This window comes from Drosophila yakuba, chromosome 3L, assembly GCF_016746365.2.
Source record: "Drosophila yakuba strain Tai18E2 chromosome 3L, Prin_Dyak_Tai18E2_2.1, whole genome shotgun sequence".
NCBI lineage: Eukaryota > Metazoa > Arthropoda > Insecta > Diptera > Drosophilidae > Drosophila > Drosophila yakuba.
The window spans coordinates 9,385,130-9,405,672 of NC_052529.2; the positions used below are offsets into that span (position 1 = coordinate 9,385,130).

Sequence of the window (20,543 nt, forward strand, 5' to 3'; positions counted from 1 at the left end):
CATCCGCTAAGCCGTAAACTGCGGCTCTCAAGTGCTTACAAATCCGCTGTTAACTTTATGGCTTAAATGTACATTTACTCCTTCTTGAGATTTAAGTGCATAGCAATTTAAATAATTTATTTAATGATTTTAATGATCTTAAAGGAACATGTTCTCATACTAGAGATTAAACTACATAGTTAATTACCAATTTAAATAGTTTATTAAAAGGAACATTTACTCATACAAGAGATTTAACTACATAGTTACATAACTACCCATTTAAATAGTTTTGTAAATGATTTGATTTTCCCGAGATATTCACTTACACACTAAGGATTCAAATTACTCTGCAGCTTCCTTTTGCTAATGTCATTGCCACTTTCCCGGGCAGGAGAAATTCATTAAGCCCCGATCTACAGCTCTAAACTCTTTGGCCAAAATCTTTTGTTGTTCCATCTGGGCTAAACAAAGCGTTTTATGCATGCACACTCCGAGCCAATTACGCAAAGTGCTCTAAGTATCTCAAACAGTCCTAACTGGACACAATTACATTAACAGTTTAGCACACACACGTATGTATGTATGCGTGTAGTTGGCAGATATCGGGGATTTCCGGAGGATAACGGGTTAGATATAGCCATCATCGTCAGAAGTGAGCGAAATTGGGGGTAGGCAAACAGGACGAAAATTAAATCACAGCCACAGCTGCAAAGGCTCGAAAATAAGTCCTGGCGAAAAGGAGCGGAGGCAATGAAACTGCTGCTGCTACTGCAACTGCTGCCACTACGGTAACTAACTTTAACCCCGGAATCTTGTAGTCCGTAACGCCCATCTCCATTAACCCACACACATACAGACACTCATACACTCGCACACACACACACACACTGTCAGGCACACAGACAAAGTGACTGGCTGACTGGCAGCTGAAGTTTTACGCTCACAGATAAACAGTGTCAAGGGTTAACAGCAATGGGATGGAGGGGCGGTGGGAGTGGCCTTTGTTTAATAATAATAAAATGTCACTGGGCAAAAATAAACGGCTGAGGAGCCGAGCGGCTGACGGATTACATTGCCAAGTGCTCCCCACAAGCACACACACATAGTAACACACACACAGTAACACATAGTAACACACACACAGTAACACACACACACACTCATGCAGCAAGTCAGTCAGAGCAATTGTCATGCATCCTTTGGACTATCGTCACTGGCAAATCACCTGGGCAACCCGACAGCACACAGGCGGATACTTGGCTGCGAGAATGTGAGTCCTGGCATCCAAGGATGCGCCCGCCTTGTGGGTGCAGGCACTTTTATTCCTTTGGTTGTTCTTGCTGGCCATGTTGCTGCTGCTATTTGTGCTGCTGCTGCCGGCGTGTTTGTAAGCCATGTTATTACAATAATGTGCAATCTGAGTCTGAGATGCAGCACTGCAAGAAACATCTGTAGGGAAAATGAATGTGTGTCTTTAATAGGTGTCTTAGTGTATATTGCGCATTCTGGAGGAAAGCAAGCCACTTGAAAGCTATCTATCTATCTATTATGACAACCACACAACACGAAACTATTTGCATCAGCATAGGAGTACATCCTTAAATGTATAATCTTTTTCTTGCTCTGCTGGCGAATGCGGTCTCTGTGGTGGCTTGTTGCGAGTGTTTGTGTGTGTGTGAGTGTGAGTGTGCGGCAGGCCAAAGTTAAATCATGTTTTTATTGTCACATTTGCCATAAAGGCAGCCGAGGGACCGTCAGACCGTAAAAGGACTTATACTGGCACAGGAGCAGGTTTAGGATCAGGAGTAGGAGTAGAATCAGGAGAAGGAGTAGAAGCAGGAGCAAGAGGCGTCATAAGATGCTGCCTAAGCTGCAGGCAAAGGTGGGGTGGCCAGGTGGCCAGGTGGGCAGGCAGGTGGGTAAGCCAGACAAATCATAATCAGAGCACAAGGCAACAAGCTCAACAAAGCCGGAATCACCTTAACAACCAGGTGGTGGGCTGCTCTTAACCGGGGGTGTTGGTTTGGGGGCGTGGCCGATGCCACTGATAAGGCAGCGCATAGGTGGCCTTTTCCTTCCTTCTTTCAAACGCGCTTATGGCCTTGTTTACGTTGCATACTTTATGGCGCAAAGCGAAAGGGGGAGAAGTGGGTGGTCCTGCGGAAAAGCGAAGGAAAACGTGTGTGTGCGGAACGCGGAAAAAAGCGAAGCGTAAGCGTTAACTCTAATAAAAATGCAGTGAACTGGAAAATATACTGACTGCATGATAAAAACTAACTGGCGCTGAAAGCTGGCAGAAACCAATTCCAGCGAGAAAATGAAACCTTTAATTCATTTAGAACACCCACAAAAGGTCCAAAACGTTTTCAAAATCAGCAATCAAAGTGACTTGTATCAAAGAGTTTTGATCGTGGAGGCTAATGAAAATAGATAACTAGGTGTGGATTAAACAGCATTTAATTTGTATTTATTTGTGCATTACAAATGGGTTTACTTCACGATGTCTGTCATGATTTTTCACTTAGGGAAATTGCGAAATTCCAGTTGACTGACATTGCTCGTTAATAAGGCTCTCAAAAACCGCAATCGTGGCCAAATAATCAAACTGAAATCTCAAAGGGGACACCGCAAACATACACTTGTCGAAATTGCATGGCATGTACCCCCAGAAAATGCGCACTAATTTACTTGCTGCGGTTTTTCCTTCACTAATTGTGACAGCTAATTGAAATCAAATTAGTGAAGCCACTAAACAGCTTAATGCTCGCTGAGCACGAACCAGATTTTCCACCTCGGCGATGAGGGGGGAAATGGGTTAACCATAAACCCTACACAATGCTAATTGTTTTCATTCAATTTACTGTCTGCGCGCCGCTTTAAAATATCGCTCTTGGCTTCAGTTTTGGCTAACCATAAATTTTCGTCATGGACATCAAAGCGTATACGCAATATGCGAGTGTGTGTGCGAGTGGCATGTCCTGTTTGCAAGAATGTGTGTGTGGAGTGGTGTGGGTGTGCAGACATGCGTGAATAGACAAACATGCCTTTGTCAATAATATGCATTAATTAAGTGCAGACATGGATGCCAGAGGAATCAAACCAAGGATATCCGAGGTGCATCAATGGATTCCCAATCCCGCGCCACAGGACATACATACATACGTACATGCGGACACACAGGCATACACACGTACATACGTACACTCACTGACACGCAGGACTCAACACCAACACGGCGGCATTGCAAATTTAATTGAAAATATCGAATAATGCGAAAATGCAAATGTCATTATCAAAATTCAGGCCGGCGGAAGTGTCACAAGCGCTGAAAAGAAGTTTCAAGATTCAATTTCCGTTTCCGCACACATCACGTGCCTCGCAGCAGGTGGGCATTAGGGCGTGGCCGTAGGGGGCGTGGCAGCGGGGCGGTGCGCGGATACCGCCCCATCAGCAACCCAGTTATTTATGCCTCCGTTTGGTTCCCATTTTTTTTTTTAGCAGCTCCGTAAATAGTTGCGCAACTGACACGACGCCATGAGATGAGGCCATTGCATCGGCGCCCCGCTGAATCCCCCATTTAGCCGGAGAGCAACTCCAGCACGCACTTGGTCAGGAGTGGGTTCTGTTCCGGCACATAAGCACTGAGAGAAATTGTGGCTAACACATGATCCATCATTCAAAAGAATGCCTTGCAAACAAGTGTTGGAGAAAAACTCTCTTTAAGAAGAACTAATTTGCAGGATGACTTACTGCTCTAAAGTCAAGGAAAGATGGGAAGACCTACTGCCATTTTCTCACAGTGCACCACATTTTGGGTAGGCTCGATGAGGCATTGGTCCGGGGAAGCCGGCTGTCCGGAATCCACAGTCCGAAGTCCGGAACCCGGACACGCACTCAGCGTGTGTGCACATTGAAGTGGACCATCGTTTGTCACTCGAGGTGGGTGTGGAAGTGGGTGCAGCAGGGGCAGTGGATGTAGAAGTGGCAGAGGAAGAGGAAGAAGAGGAGGACACGGGCACAGTGGTGCAAAGTGGTGGAGAGGTGTTGGCTATGCAGAAAGAGAATCGGCAAGTGGCTGGGAATTTTAAAGCACTCTACGGCTGGGCAAATACGATAGCGGTGTGTGTGGGTCAAAGGGCAGAAAAGACCGCTTCCTTGTTGATTCAAATTAGAGCGATCCAACTGGCGGCACCACTCGGCTTGACCCACTGTGAATCTGAATCTGAATCTCAATCTGAGTGTGAGTGTGGCTGTGGCTGTGGTTGTGGTGCAGGGCTCTGGATGGTGGCCCTATTCCTTGTTGACTGTTGGTGGCGGGGCTAATGGAGTTTGCAAGAAGTGGGCAAAAATGTGGATCAAGCAGCCGTACTTGCACACAAAGACCCCACCAATCTTCGTTCCGCATTCTCCGGCTACTCCGGTGCTCCTTCCTGGCGGGAGAAATGCGAGCAACTTTGGCAAATTGTTGCCAGCGTATCGCTGCCCCACTTCCTTGGATTCGCCGCAGCTGCATGAGGTTGCCAAGTTGGTCCACCAGGAAAAATATTTACCAGAACTTTGAAGGCACTACAAAAATTTTCGGGATTACATTTCAATTAACTGAAGTGCAACGTGGCTATGGAAAACTAGTTTGCGGACTTGAGCTTATTAAAAACAAAAAACAAATAAAAACATATTTTGTAGCGAACTTTGGAAAATTCCTTCATAATAAAGTTTGCTGTAATAGTCTTTATGGCACAAAGAACTTTGAAAAAATCTACAATAAAGGAGGGTAGTCGTAATATTTTTTTGAGTGCAGCTCTGAGAGCGGGGTTACCACATGGACACCAGTGGGTCGACCTGCCTCGGGCCGTGAGTCTTTCATCAGACCAGAGCCGTAGTCATAGCCATAGCCATAGCCATAGCCGTAGCCATAGCCGTAGCCGGAGTATAAGAGCCGGAGCCAAGACCGAAACCAAAACCCGGAGTGGAATTTCATGGATGGGCGGAGGAGGGGGGTGCTGCTGCTTTGTTTATGTGGCTCCATTTGGGCATATGCATGACCCACTCAACCACCCATCAGTGGCACCCACCACCATCCTGTGGTTGCTGCTATTGTTGGGCTGGGGCCTCAAGCTCCACGTGAGAGTGGTTTTAGTGTTGTTTTGGATTCGCGTACCTCCTAGTTGCATAGCTAAAGGGTATATTCGTTTTAAGCAAATGTAGGAATAGATGGACCAATTAAAGGTGTTGCTGAAACTAAAGATTAAAAATCTATATTAAGTTATAGATTTATTCTAAAGGCATGCTGTGTACTTACTGTCTAAAAATGCATATTAAAAGTAATAAATAGCTAGCTTAGGTATGCAATACATCAAATAACAAAGCATGTACTACAGGGTATCATCTAGTCGCACCCCTCGACTTAAGTGCTCTATCTTGTTCTGGATTTTTAAGTTGTTTTCGTTGTCGTAGCTTGTTTGTGTTGCCTTTTTTGTTGTCCTGTGTGCGAGGTTTTGCCTTTTTCCCGTGTGTTGCATCCTCGTCTTTAGTTGCAATTTGAGCACAGACACAGCAACAGCCAGTATTGCACTTGGCCAACACACACTCACGCACACACTCACACACTCATACTCACACTCACACTCACACTTACATTCACAGTGAAATGCTGACACCAATTAGGGTGCAGGTTGTTGGTGTTGCTGCCGTTAGTTGCTGTTGGTAGTTAGTTAGTTCGGTTGCACTTTGTGCGTTGCATGTTTACAGTGGCCACAAAACATAATTTCTGTTTAGACAACTTTAGCCCCAGCTCCAATTGCAGTGGCTTCTGGCCAAAAGCTTTGCGAGCAGGGCTGGAAAAAAAAAATACAAAACAAAAAGGCGGAAAACAAAACAGGGTCATAATTATTGCGCCAACAAAGACAGCAAAGCAGCTGCCACATTGGCCAGCGGTAAACGATGTTGCCAGCAGGCAGAGGCACCACCAGCTGAATTTTCGGTATAATTTTCACTTTTGCCAAGTGAAACTTTTTCGCTGCCGCATTGAATTTGCAGCCAGCGAGCAGCTAAAACCCGAGCAATAGCAAAAGCAAAAGCAACAGCAACAAAGTTCATGAGTTGATTAGAAAGTTTTTTAACCGCTGTTGCAGCTACATCCTTAACCCGCTGAAATCCTACAGCCATGCCCCCCAGCACATCATGCACTCAGATAAACTACTATGGCTTTTACCGCATGCAAGGTAATAATACTTATGTATGAATATGTAACCAGATACTCCTTCACTCAATTTCTCATCGTTGTCCTGGGGAATTTCTTTAAGTGAACCGTTGCTAATGGCAGCTCGTGAGCTTGGCATATGCGAAAAGACCTCAATCCGTGGCTTAGGCTCCCAACTCCGCACTGCATGCCACATGTTATATGCCACATGGGTAGATGGGTAGATGGGTAGTACGAGTAGTGGTGGCTTATCGCTTGGCTGCTTTGTCGCCGGGCAGGGGCATAAACTATGCGAGCGCGAGCATCAACTTTTTGTAATTAATTTTTAATGTGTGCAAAATGTTTGAGTAAACGAGCATGTTGTTGTTTGCCATAGCGAGCGCCGCCATATCAAGCGGATGTCGTTAGAACGGTTTATCAAGCGCTCTAAGAGGCGAATAAGCTGCGGCTATATATACTATATACTCTATACTCTATACTCTATACTATTTAAGTTTGTGCTTAGCTGGTGTAAATAATTGGATTGCGTTTCAAAACGGGCGGTTGCCAGAAGCCAAGACTGCCAGGCTTCTGGTTACCCAAACGGAATTTCTTTGCACTAATTGCATATGACAATGCTGCAAAACATCCATACATCCCCACCTGACGCCCCCAAAAAACCACCTTACACCCCTACACCCTTGCAACACCCACCCATGGTGTGCGAGCGAGAGGGAGGAAGGAGCAACGCAGACCGCATGACGAGAATTGGCAACTTGCTGCAATTTGCTAGAACCAAAAATTGATTTACCCTCAACTGCAAGTCTTCCCGCTTCGCACAGCTTTCAAGGCACTTGAAAAAAATGCTGTTCGCTGGCAATTTGCATCTCGAACTTCGGAATTCAGCAGAATTTGCAGCACTGGCCAGCTTGCGTATTATGCAGAGTTGGCATCATTGACTGCCACGCATACTGGGCATCATTGATTTCATTGTAGAGCTTGAAATATAATATATATAATACTTTAAATGCTGAAATGGTTATTGGAATTTAAGAGTGTGACGTTTGACACCTTTGAGAGTCCTTTTAATTTGCCATCATGCACTGAAATACAAAACTTAAGAGTAGTTTTTCCCGCAGTGTTGAGCCCAACTCCCCTTTCAATCTTTAACCGACTCGCATCCATCCATCAGATAAACGTTTTGCTATCTGCAATCTGCGAATCGCATTCTGTCTCTTTGTCCATGCCATGCCATCCGCATCCACTCACGCTGTGTCCGTTCTTGTTCTTGTTTTTCCGGCAACATTTTTGCAGAGATTTGCGTTTCAATCACATCGAGGAGCTGCCGGCCAACGCGTTCAGTGGTCTCGCCCAGCTGACTACGCTTTTCCTGAACGACAACGAGCTGGCTTACCTGCAGGATGGGGCACTCAATGGACTGACGGCGCTGAGGTTCCTCTATCTGAACAATAATCGGCTAAGCCGCTTACCGGCGGCCATCTTCCAGCGGTTGCCACGCCTGGAGGCGATGTAAGTGAACCCTCCTTAATTAAGGATCCCCGCGTGCAATCGCCTTACTCAATATCCTTCTGCAGTTTCCTCGAGAACAATGACATTTGGCAGCTGCCCGCCGGCCTCTTTGACAACTTGCCGCGCCTGAACCGCCTGTAAGTCGATGATGGTTCGATTCCACTTTTCGTCTTTTTTTTTTGTGAGGAGACTAACATTCTGTCCTCCTTCCTCCACCATCCAGGATCATGTACAACAACAAGCTGAGCCAACTGCCAGTGGACGGATTTAATCGGCTGAACAACCTGAAGCGCCTGCGACTGGACGGCAACAACATCGACTGCAATTGTGGCGTCTACTCGCTCTGGCGCCGCTGGCACCTGGATGTGCAGCGCCAGCTGGTGTCCATCTCGCTCACCTGCGCTGCTCCTCAGCTGCTCCAGAACCAGGGCTTTTCCAGCCTGGGAGAGCATCACTTCAAATGCGGTAAGTTTTCAATTTCCATTTAAGTCACACACGGAACATGAAGCAACTTTATGCTTAAGTACGCTTGCCATCAAATGGATTGAAAGCACGATATCTGATGAGCGCCGCAGATGCATTTTAATACCGAATTGATGGCCACTCCACTTGAAATTACTTGCAGCAAAGCCGCAGTTCCTGGTGGCAGCCCAAGATGCCCAAGCCGCTGCCGGCGAGCAGGTGGAGCTGAGCTGCGAGGTCACCGGCCTGCCCCGTCCGCAGATCACGTGGATGCACAACACGCAGGAGGTGGGCCTGGAGGAGCAGGCGCGGGCAGAGATCCTGCCCAGCGGCAGTCTGCTCATCCGCAGCGTGGAGCCCAGCGACATGGGCATCTACCAGTGCATTGCGCGCAACGAGATGGGCGAACTGCATTCCCAGCCCGTACGCCTCGTAGTTAATGGCGGTAACCACCCACTCGATTCGCCCCTCGATGCCCGCAGCAATCAGGTGTGGGCGGATGCCGGAACACCCACGCACGGAGCAACGCCATCGCCATCGTCAACGCCATTGCCATCGCCACCGCACTTCACCCACCAGCCGCATGACCAAATTGTGGCCCTTCACGGCTCTGGACACGTGCTGCTCGATTGCGCCGCCTCCGGCTGGCCACAGCCGGACATACAATGGTTCGTCAATGGCCGCCAACTCTTGCAGTCGACCCCCAGTCTCCAGCTGCAGGCCAATGGCAGCCTCATCCTGCTGCAGCCCACCCAGCTCTCTGCCGGCACGTATCGCTGCGAGGCTCGCAATTCTTTGGGCAGCGTCCAGGCCACCGCCCGCATCGAAGTGAAGGGTGAGTAAGTGCCAGAGATGCTCCATGTTGAGTGGGAAACTTTGTTTCCAGTCCAGGTACAGATGTGTCTATCTATGAATCTATATATTTTTGCTTTTATCGCAAACGCACGGCGTAATGTTGAACAACCTTATGAATTATGGTGTTGTTATCCTTAGTGCCTCATATATTTACCCATATGTGCACCCAGCTACTGACCATCTCTGGTGCAGTACCCACACAGAGTCAGTGTTTATGCCACACACCATCGCCCTGTGACTGCCACACAGTTGCTGCTGCAGGAATAAGAGTCACAACTGTCGCGCTTTACTCAATTTGCAGTCGATTTAATTTGTTTTCGTCTGGGAAAAGGGCAAATGGGGAGTGGCATTTGAGACTGACCAGGATGCAGCTGCCTGGCGAGGCCAACTCAACTGAACTGATATCGGGGCGTTGGGACTTTGCAGATGAGTTTGGCCGGCGGGAAAAGGGCCTCACTGTCCGTTAGAAATATTGCGACAACTTTGACAGCAGGTGGTGCCGGTGATTGGATGCAACTTCATATAGACAAATCAAATCACAAAAGTTTGTGTTTTTGCACTCGCCAAATTTAACAATTTGTTCAAGCAAAAAAAAGTTTGGGATTCCGTTTTTTCGGAAAAATATTGTTTCCCACGAAAAGTTCACGGCAATGTTTGCAATAATTAACTTTTAAAGGTCAACAGCATATATTGTGATTTTTGAAATTGTACAAAAAATTAAAAAAATGAGAGAAGCTTTAATTTTAGACTTACTATATTCTTACTATTATTATAGGTAGCTGTGGCCGCTTAGGTTTTTTTCCAGTGCACTGACGTTATGCGGTGTGTAAGTAAATGGCTCTGGGTTTGATTGGCGCCCATTAAGCGCTCTCGCTTCGCAGCTTCTTGCCCATTAAATAACCGATGAAGTGCATCCCGGCAGGAGGTTTAACCCGAAACAACTTGGCACTTGAGCTTTTTATGTTTTTCCATTCGTTATTGCCGTATTTCGAGCGCTTGTACGTGACTGTACTTTATTGCGCAATAGAAACGGCCAACGGAAACGGGGAGTGAAATTTATAAATATATATATATATATATCCACTGGGGAATGGGGATCACAGACGGCGAAAAGTGCATCCACCGCCTTGGCTGCAGCACAATGGCTCATTATAATTTGTGGTTGTCGGCACAAAATGAAGTGCGAAATTTATGCATTATTTTGCTGAATTAAGTGCAAAAATTATAAACTATTATGTGCGGCGGGGGCACGCACAAATGGCGCGCTGTGGCTTTAAAAATGTGCACTGCGGCTTAGGGGGTATCACGGGGTATGCGGGGCACACGGGTACCACCAGGCGGATGAACTGTTTAAGCAGTCAGGCATGGCGCCTGGTCAGCATAATTAACCCACCAAACGCATAAACAGACACACGGGCAAACACTCAACCAAATACAAACACACACACTCGTACACAAGTAAATATGGCGGCCACGCCGAAAAGTATGCAGCAGAAATTTCATATTTTATATTACGCATACGCCCCATGGGCATTGACCAACGCACAGTGGTGTTAGCAACGGCAACACGTGCAGATTGTGCTCAATAAGATATGTTTAAAATGCAGCTTCTAAGCACTGTGTATCATAAATATAGTTTGTTGTTGGACATATAAGATTTGCTTTTCAAATGTATATATTAGCTGGCATATCAGATTTTAAACATGAATTCCCACTGCGCAGCGCTTAAAGCGGGTCAAAAGGCGGGGGGTTTTTGGGGAGTGGACTTTTGGTGTTGCTGCGGCAACAAAAGACTCATAGAAACCGAACCGAAAAGCCAGGCCTCGCTTTAGTCGCTTGTTGCTGCCATTTGGAGCAGTAAAATTGGAGCTCGAAAATCACTCATTCGCCCCGTTGCACCGCTTGCCACTCTTGCAGAACTGCCCGAAATTTTAACAGCACCGCAAAGCCAAACAATCAAACTTGGCAAGGCCTTTGTGCTGGAGTGTGATGCCGATGGCAACCCGCTGCCCACCATCGACTGGCAGTTCAATGGCGTTCCCCTGCCCGGAAATACGCCCGACTTGCAATTGGAGAACGAGAACACCGAGCTGCTGGTGGGTGCCGCACGGCATGAGCATGCCGGTAAGTAGGAGAAGTGATTGCCAAAACGGTTTACATTGCATTTTCATTCGATACCTTGGACATAATACCGTGAATCCTGCCCCCCTCCATCGCAGGTGTCTATCGCTGCACGGCGCGCAACGAAAATGGAGAGACGAGCATGGAGGCCACCATCAAGGTGGAACGGTCGCAGTCGCCACCGCAACTCGCCATCGAGCCAAGCAATTTGGTGGCCATTACGGGCACCACCATTGAGCTGCCCTGCCAGGCCGACCAGCCGGAGGATGGACTGCAGGTAAACTCACTTACCGGGATTGGCCACGGAATCGGAAACTTTTTATTTACCCGCCACTTGTTGACGTTCCCTTTTGGCCTCATTTTCCGCTTGGCCACCGGAAAAAATGAACCCAAAAATTGCATACATTTAAAGTTTGCTTTTGAAGAAAGTAGAAATTGTAATATAGACAACTTTACACATTATTTAAACACACGCGTTGTGTTTTTCTTACAGAATAACATATTTTTAATGGAAATTATAATATAAAATATTATTATATTTTTTTCACTGCAACTCCTCAGATTACGTGGCGCCACGATGGGCGACTCATTGATCCGAATGTGCAGCTGGCGGAGAAATATCAAATAAGCGGCGCCGGCAGTCTGTTCGTCAAGAATGTGACCATCCCGGATGGCGGACGCTACGAGTGTCAGCTGAAGAACCAGTTTGGTCGCATTTCCGCCTCCGCACTGGTTACCATCAGGTGAGCGGAAAGGGGGGGATGCTGAATCAAAATCAAATAGCTCAACTTTGGGCGACGACCGCAACTTTAATTGCGCTGTCGGCGTTGAGAGGAGGGTGGATTGCATAAAACTCCATTAAAATCAAAGGGAAAACTTTTGCTCAAAGGCGAAAGAACTGTGGGTAGCTGGCAAGAAAAGGCCTCTGCCAACAGAGGATGCACTTAAAATGCGTTTAAGTGCGCGGTAAAGTTGCTTAATTAATTGAAAAACAGTTGGTCTGCAGAAAAACTGCACATTAACTTAACGACGCTGCGATGCCGGAAAGAAGTTGTCGTATATCTTGACATTTTTATATAAAGACCTAAAGTCATTTTAAAAACCCCGGGGGTAGCGTACATCATTATGTACTTCAAATTGTGTTTAATGAAATCAAAATGCTTTACAATTATTGCCAGCAGACTTGAACCTTGCACGGCTGAAATGATTTTCGAGTCCTTGCAGAGTTCCAGTGAAGTAAATTGCTTGGAAACCACTGCCGCAAACTATGAAAAGAACATAAAACCATAAAGTAAAGCTGCTGGCTAAACTACAGCACAGTGGCCAGAAAACGAGGAAAAATTCTGGGAAAATCTAGGGGATAAACATCAAACTGCGACTGGCTGTTATCAAAAGCAGTTAGCAGCTGGGCAAACTTGCTAATCCTCTCCAAGTTGCCAAGGCACTGGGATCCACTGTGTTGTCAGCTAAACTGCAAATAAAATATGCGCCGAGGCTCCAGCAAGTGCAACATGAACATCAAAAGGCGGCGAAAGAAAGCACAAAAGTTGTCGCCGCCATCGCCAGTTGCCAGTTGCCAGTTACCAGCTACCAACTACCAGCTACCAGTTACCAGTTTTCAGTTACCAGCTTTCTGTTGCCAGTTGCCAAACTGGAAAACGTGCTAAGCCCGGAAAAGCTACGTGCCACACTCACACTTACATCGGTCGGGGAAAATGGCAAAAGACACAGGCAGTGGAAATTCCTCACTGAGGCAACCGCACAAGTTATCCAAATTGCCCAAATTGAAATTGAGTTGACAAGTTGCTGGCTGCGACAAGAAAAAGAAGGGCTACACACTAAATAAAATGTATGTCTTCTTTGAAGGGAAATTTAATGCGGAATTATTAACTATTACCTCAGAATATTACTTTCTTTTAAAGCTGGATTTAGATTACTTAGCAAACAAATACAAATAGGTTTCCTTCGAACAATTGTAATGCATGAACCTAAATATCTATAAATCGAACAATTTATCTGCACCTAAAACTCAGCTACTTCTAATTGCAATTGCCTATGAATTTTGGTTATTTTTCTAAAGGTGCACAGAAACTGAAACTAGCGCCCATCTTGTACCTCAACTTTTACACTCCACTTGCGGCCTTAGAAGTTTTCAAATTGTTTGTACCGAAAAAAAGCGACACGACGTGAATTTATTGAGCAAATGGTCTCTGCATCATCCGCCACAAGCCGTAAATCAATTTGAGGCGACAAAAACGGAGTCGTGGAGGATGCGGACTTGGCCATTAACCACCGACTGGCGAACTGGAGACCAATGATGGGCCACAAAAGAACCGCCGGAGCGGCTTACTTTCTGCTTACACAGCCATTTTCCCTGATGCATAATGCAGCAGAAAAGCGGGTGGATTTCCATGTGTGGCACCCACGGAGCATTTAGTGCCAGGAATGGGGGGCACGGAAGCTGAATCGGCTTACAGTTCTGTGCCGGCAGCATTAGAAACTTTACTCATTACGCCGGGTTTTCCCAGTTTTCCCCGTTTTCCAGTCGCCCACTCGCCCAGACCGCAGCAAAGCAGCGGGGGCGGCAAATTATAAAGAAAAAATCCAGAAAATGGGTGCGAGAAAGCCGGGCGCCAAAAGTGAAAAACTATGTTGGAAGAATGCAGGAGTCGCAGGAGCAGCCATCCTGCCCCTTGAAGAGTGTGAGTGAAAACCGCTGAAAGACCCCGACGAAACCAGTGCAACAAAAATGGCAAAAATAAAAAAAAAACAAGAGAGAACGCTATAGTCGAGTTCCCCGACTATCTGATACCCGTTACTCAGCTAGTGGAAGGGAGAAGGAGAATCTTAAACACAGTTTTTGCCGGTTTGTAGGCGTTATAGTGGGCGTGGCAGAAAGTTTTTTGGCAAATCGATAGAAGTTTACAAGACCAATACAAAAATGAAAAAATATCAAAACATTTTTCAAAAGTGTGGGCGTAGCAGCTTTGGGCGGTTTGTGGGCGTTAGAGTGGGCGTGGCAAAAAGTTTGTTGGCAAATCGATAGAAATTTACAAGACCAATACAAAAATGAAAAAATATCAAAACATTTTTCAAAAGTGTGGGCGTGACAGCTTTGGGCGGTTTGTGGGCGTTAGAGTGGGCGTGGCAAAAAGTTTTTTTGCAAATCGATAGAAATTTACAAGACCAATACAAAAATGAAAAAATATTAAAACATTTTCCAAAAATGTGGGCGTGGCAGTTTTGGGCGGTTTGTGGGCGTTAGAGTGGGCGTGGCAACCTGAATCGACAAACTTGCGCTGCGTCTATGTCCCTGGAGTCTGTATACTTAATCTCAACTTTCTAGCTTTTGTAGTTCCTGAGATCTCGACGTTCATACGGACAGACGGACAGACGGACAGACGGACAGACGGACGGACAGACGGACATGGCCAGATCGACTCGGCTACTGATCCTGATCAAGAATATATATACTTTATATGGTCGGAAACGCTTCCTTCTGCCTGTTACATACTTTTCAACGAATCTAGTATACCCTTTTACTCTACGAGTAACGGGTATAAATATACCAAAACACCCAGAAATCCGCCTAAGTTGTGGGTAATGCTGGGCGTAAAACAAAAGCTTATCCTGTTACGGCCACTTTTGTTGTTGCCGCCCGACTCCTGTGATCCTGCTGCTGGCAAAAAGGCTAACCACGGAAATACATTGCCGTGCGCCACAGCGTGTGGCAAGTGAGGAGTGAGTGAGACGGCAGTTGGGTGCCACAGAGAAACTTTACACCAAATGGGGCACTCGCAAGTGCTGACTGCAGGATACCCTTACTATGGAAAAAGGATTTATAATAAATTAATTTCAAAGAGCAAAACTATAGTTCATTTTATAAAGATAGAAAGTTTTATTTATAAGCAAGGCAATGACTTAAAAATATTAATTTCTTAATGGTATAAACTTAATTATAAACCTGAAAAAATTTAAAAGACTTATATACCACTAAGAGAAATTATTTTTAAAACCAGGCTAATTAGTTTTCTGGTAGCCTCGTTGTACTTCTTCCCCTTTTCATTGCACTTTGTGCAAACAATGAATTTGTATTAAACTTAATTGAGTAAACTATTACTGCAAAGAATAAGAAACAAGTATAATTAATATCTTTTGCCAGAGATAACGTTCATAATTCTCCAGAGGTAACTCTACCCTACGAACTTTTACACTGTGACTTTTCTACTTTTAAGCACTCTTTGAGGCACCCCGAAAAGATGCATTATCTGCTGAAATAATTGTCCGAGTGTTGCACAAACTTTTTCCAAAAACTATCAATGTCCAAAATACCGTGGGCAATTGTCAGCTATAGAATAGAACAACGGACACCCCATCGAGTGGCCCGGGGAAAAGGACACTGCCAGGAGGGCAGCCACAGAATGGCAGCGTGGAAATATGTAGTTCCTGGCGCCGCAATATCCACTGACTGGAGCCGGAGCACCAGAAACAGGAGCAGTGGCTGTGGCAGCTGGCAACTGGCAACCGATAGTGGCAGACACTGGTGCAACAGGGTGTATTATGGTCGTTAAGTTATTACCTACAGCAGCGCCACCGCCAGCGGCACACAATGCCAAAGTTTACACAGTCGAAAGTTTCCTAAAGGAGCATTCCTTGCCAGCAGAATGCCAGGCATGAATTGTTGTTAATGCTGCCCTCCACATCCGCTCCTCCATCTGCTCCTCCATTCAGATTCAAGAAAGGCGAAAAAAGCAAGGCGCGGATTTTTCCTATGACTTTTCTCCGCTGCAAACAGAATGCAGCATAATTTCGTGAGGCAGAAAAAAAAAGGGGAAAATGGAGTGGCTGGCATTTTTATTAGACAACGCGGCCATTTGGGCGACTCCTGCCACTGGCATTATGGTAATTAAAATGTGCAAATTCCCTGCGATATCTTGATTGTTTCCGCGCTTTGTGTTCTTTATGTGCGTGTCAACTGTTGCCTCTGGGCATTAAATAAAGATTTATAAGAAAGTAACCCGACAACTTGGGGAGTAATGCACGGTATACCATCTTTTGGGTCACCAAATGCTATGCCCTGGGTCACCAAACTTCCTTTGCTTATTTAAAGCTATCAGCTTATGTTAACTAATCGCCCTTTGTTTCGTTTCCACATTAGTTTTATAAGAAAATAAGCCGACAACTTGGGGACTTATGCACTGTATGGCGCACAAACCAAGTCTTGGGGTCACCAACTACTTAGCCTGGGTCACCAAACTTCCTTTGACTATTCAAAACCATCAGCTTATGTTAACTTATCGCCCTTTATTTCGTTTCCACATTAGAAACAACGTGGATTTGGCTCCAGGGGATCGGTATGTGCGCATCGCCTTCGCCGAGGCAGCCAAGGAGATTGACCTGGCCATCAACAACACCCTGGACATGCTCTTCTCCAACCGATCCGACAAGGCGCCGCCCAACTATGGCGAACTGCTGCGCGTCTTCCGCTTCCCCACCGGAGAAGCTAGGCAGCTGGCCCGCGCGGCGGAGATCTACGAGCGGACGCTGGTCAATATACGGAAACACGTCCAGGAGGGCGACAACCTGACCATGAAGAGCGAGGAGTACGAGTTCCGGGATCTGCTGTCACGCGAGCATTTGCATCTGGTGGCGGAGCTGTCGGGCTGCATGGAACACCGCGAGATGCCCAACTGCACGGACATGTGCTTCCACTCGCGGTACAGGAGCATCGATGGCACCTGCAACAACCTGCAGCATCCCACCTGGGGTGCGTCACTCACCGCCTTCCGCAGATTGGCGCCACCGATTTACGAGAACGGTTTCAGTATGCCCGTGGGCTGGACGAAGGGCATGTTGTACTCGGGTCATGCCAAGCCCAGTGCGAGATTGGTGTCCACCTCACTGGTGGCCACCAAGGAGATCACACCGGATGCCCGGATAACACACATGGTGATGCAGTGGGGTCAGTTCCTGGATCACGATCTGGATCATGCCATACCATCCGTGAGTTCGGAAAGCTGGGACGGCATCGATTGCAAGAAGAGCTGCGAGATGGCACCACCATGTTATCCCATTGAAGTGCCCCCAAATGATCCGCGCGTCCGAAACCGTCGTTGCATTGATGTGGTGCGTTCCAGCGCCATCTGTGGCTCCGGCATGACCTCCCTCTTCTTCGACAGCGTCCAGCATCGCGAGCAGATCAACCAACTGACCTCCTACATAGATGCTTCCCAGATGTATGGCTACAGCACTGCATTCGCCCAGGAGCTGCGCAATCTGACATCCCAGGACGGACTACTCCGTGTGGGTGTCCACTTTCCGCGGCAGAAGGACATGCTGCCCTTTGCTGCTCCCCAGGATGGCATGGATTGCCGCAGGAATCTCGACGAGAACACCATGAGCTGCTTTGTTTCGGGCGATATCCGGGTGAACGAGCAGGTGGGTCTTCTGGCCATGCACACCGTTTGGATGAGGGAGCACAACAGGATCGCCAGCAAACTGAAGCAAATCAATGGCCATTGGGATGGGGACACCTTGTACCAGGAAGCTCGTAAGATAGTGGGTGCCCAGATGCAGCACATCACCTTCAAGCAGTGGTTGCCCCTGATTATTGGCGAAAGTGGCATGAAGATGATGGGCGAGTACTCGGGTTACAATCCCCAAGTGAATCCCAGCATAGCCAACGAGTTTGCCACAGCTGCCCTGCGATTTGGCCACACCATCATCAACCCAATACTCCATCGCTTGAACGAGACCTTCCAGCCGATACCCCAGGGCCATCTGCTCCTCCACAAGGCCTTCTTTGCTCCCTGGCGTCTGGCCTACGAGGGTGGAGTGGATCCCCTGATGCGCGGCTTCCTGGCCGTGCCCGCCAAGCTAAAGACCCCCGATCAGAATCTCAACACTGAGCTCACAGAGAAACTGTTCCAGACGGCCCATGCTGTGGCACTGGATCTGGCTGCCATCAACATTCAGAGGGGCAGGGATCACGGCATGCCCGGCTATAATGTCTACAGGAAGCTATGCAATCTCACAGTGGCCCAGGACTTTGAGGATCTAGCCGACGAGATCAGCAATGCCGAGATACGCCAGAAGATGAAAGAACTGTATGGGCATCCGGATAACGTGGATGTTTGGTTGGGCGGCATTCTCGAGGATCAGGTGGAGGGCGGCAAGGTGGGTCCCCTATTCCAGTGCTTGCTGGTGGAACAGTTCCGCAGACTTCGGGATGGCGATCGCCTGTACTACGAGAATCCCGGTGTCTTCTCACCCGAGCAACTGACCCAAATCAAGCAGGCAAACTTCGGTCGAGTGCTCTGCGATGTGGGTGACAACTTCGACCAGGTCACCGAGAACGTGTTCATCTTGGCCAAGCACCAGGGTGGCTACAAGAAGTGCGAAGATATAGCTGGCATTAATTTGTATTTGTGGCAGGAGTGTGGCAGGTGCAACAGTCCACCGGCCATCTTCGATTCGTACATACCGCAAACGTACACCAAGCGGAGCAACAGGCAGAAGAGAGATCTCGGCAAGGTGGACGAGGAGGTGGCCACCGCCGAGAGCTATGACAGTCCGCTGGAATCCCTCTACGATGTGAACGAAGAAAGGGTCAGTGGTCTGGAGGAGCTGATTGGCAGCTTCCAGAAGGAACTGAAAAAGCTGCACAAGAAGCTGCGCAAGCTGGAGGACTCCTGCAATTCCGCCGACGTCGAGCCGGTGGCTCAGGTGGTACAGTTGGCGGCGGCACCGCCCCAGGTGGTTACGAAGCCCAAGAGGAGCCACTGCGTCGACGACAAGGGCACCACCCGGCTGAACAACGAGGTCTGGTCTCCGGACGTCTGCACCAAGTGCAACTGCTTCCACGGCCAAGTCAACTGCCTGCGGGAGCGGTGCGGCGAGGTCAGCTGTCCGCCGGGAGTGGACCCACTGACGCCTCCGGAGGCCTGCTGCCCACACTGCCCGATGGTCAAGTGAAGAGCCATCAATTGAATTACGCATATCGACGTTTATCCGTAGTAGCCACCCACTCACTCTAATCAAAACCAAAATGGAAACACACCGGCAATTGCGCAATGAGCATGTTTAATTGACAATTAACTAACAATGTACTGCTACACGTGTAATAAAATAAAGCACATTAATAACCCATAGTCATTTATTTGTACAAATTATTCAACTTACTTGCAGAGTTCCAAAAATATTTCTCAAAAAGAATAGCCCTTTTTTTTAGGTATACAAAACAATTTATTTAAATTAGCGCGGGTCTGCCAGTCTAGTCGAACTTGATGTACTTCAGATGCGTGCCCTTGGCTATCACCGTGTCGTCCTTCTTGTGCTTCAGGGTGCAATCGATGAAGGCGAGGTACTTGCCCACCTTGGACAGGTTGGCCTCAATCACCACATCGTCACCCAGTTTGGCGCCGTTCAGAAAGTTAACGCTAAGATCTACGGAAACGCCGGGATGACATGGCTTGGACATCAGGGCGTAGGTGGTTATCATGTCCACCAGGGTCATGATATAGCCGCCGTGCATGAACTTGTACAAGTTCACATGATCCTTGTCCACCTTCAGCTCAGCAGTGCAAGCTCCATCGCCGCCGTCCACGATCTTGACCTTTAATAGAAGATGATATCAGTATGAGATAGTGATTTTTGTAGGGAGACTCTATGGGGAACTACTAACCTTCTGTAGGTGACTTTCAAAGCCCGTTGATTTGGTGATGATCTCGGTGATGTGTTTGGCGAATTCAAGTCCTTTTTTGCGGGTTCCCATATTATCAATTGATGTTGCCTGACAGACGATCCGCTAGCTTCTATATAACTACAAAATAAATTAGTTCGTCCGATCGGAGAGATTAGAAATGTACTAGCTAAATCTAGATAGATAGATAACTTCTCGTATCGGGCACTTGTATCTCAAGTCTCTGATAGTAATAGTTTTACAATGGAACAATCCAACTTTATTGTATGACACTCTAGGTATGACGTGTGTGAGTTTGGATTGCACTACAGTCATTTAAAATAAATCACAGTAGTATGTGGGACAAATGTATTGCTTTGATTTTTTCAATATTTGATTGCTTTATCTTCGAGTGCAGTTTTCCGCTTTTCGATGGAAAGCAAACAACTAGCCGGTATCAAAGTGAGGTAAACAGACTATAGCGCAATTTCATGAAATAGTTAGGAATGCGGAACCTACCTAACTACGCCAGTACTGCTATAAAATTTACATAAATATCTAAAATTTAAATACCCAACGTAACACCTCCGAAAAACACAATTTCAAAACAAACAACAGCTGTTTCTCGATGACGGGATTCGCCAATCGATATATGGGCACAATCGATATGGAAACCTTATCTCTATTCAAATTATCCGTTAGGATTTCTATGCTTTTGTTTTTATTTAAATGTTA

At 46.9% G+C, this 20,543-nt stretch overlaps 2 protein-coding genes across 2 annotated transcripts in view; one reads left to right on the top strand and one right to left on the bottom strand.

Moving 5' to 3' along the window:
• LOC6533490 (peroxidasin) overlaps positions 1 to 19,278 on the top strand; it is a 30,907-nt gene extending 11,629 nt beyond the window's left edge. Inside the window, exons 3-10 of the mRNA XM_015194573.2 lie at positions 7,475 to 7,690; positions 7,756 to 7,827; positions 7,914 to 8,155; positions 8,316 to 8,987; positions 10,925 to 11,131; positions 11,227 to 11,405; positions 11,690 to 11,871; positions 16,453 to 19,278. Coding sequence (XP_015050059.1) covers positions 7,475 to 7,690; positions 7,756 to 7,827; positions 7,914 to 8,155; positions 8,316 to 8,987; positions 10,925 to 11,131; positions 11,227 to 11,405; positions 11,690 to 11,871; positions 16,453 to 19,102 — 4,420 coding nt within the window. The 3' untranslated portion in view covers positions 19,103 to 19,278. The remainder of the gene's footprint in view (positions 1 to 7,474; positions 7,691 to 7,755; positions 7,828 to 7,913; positions 8,156 to 8,315; positions 8,988 to 10,924; positions 11,132 to 11,226; positions 11,406 to 11,689; positions 11,872 to 16,452) is intronic.
• LOC6533491 (acyl-coenzyme A thioesterase 13) lies at positions 19,266 to 20,462 on the bottom strand. The gene is made up of 3 exons (XM_002094166.3): positions 20,328 to 20,462; positions 19,812 to 19,949; positions 19,266 to 19,742 (listed from the first exon to the last, which is right to left on the bottom strand). Exons 2-3 carry the CDS (start codon positions 19,899 to 19,901, stop codon positions 19,401 to 19,403), a joined length of 432 nt encoding a protein of 143 aa, XP_002094202.1. The 5' UTR covers positions 19,902 to 19,949; positions 20,328 to 20,462; the 3' UTR covers positions 19,266 to 19,400.
• Between the last annotated feature and the right edge of the window lie 81 nt (positions 20,463 to 20,543).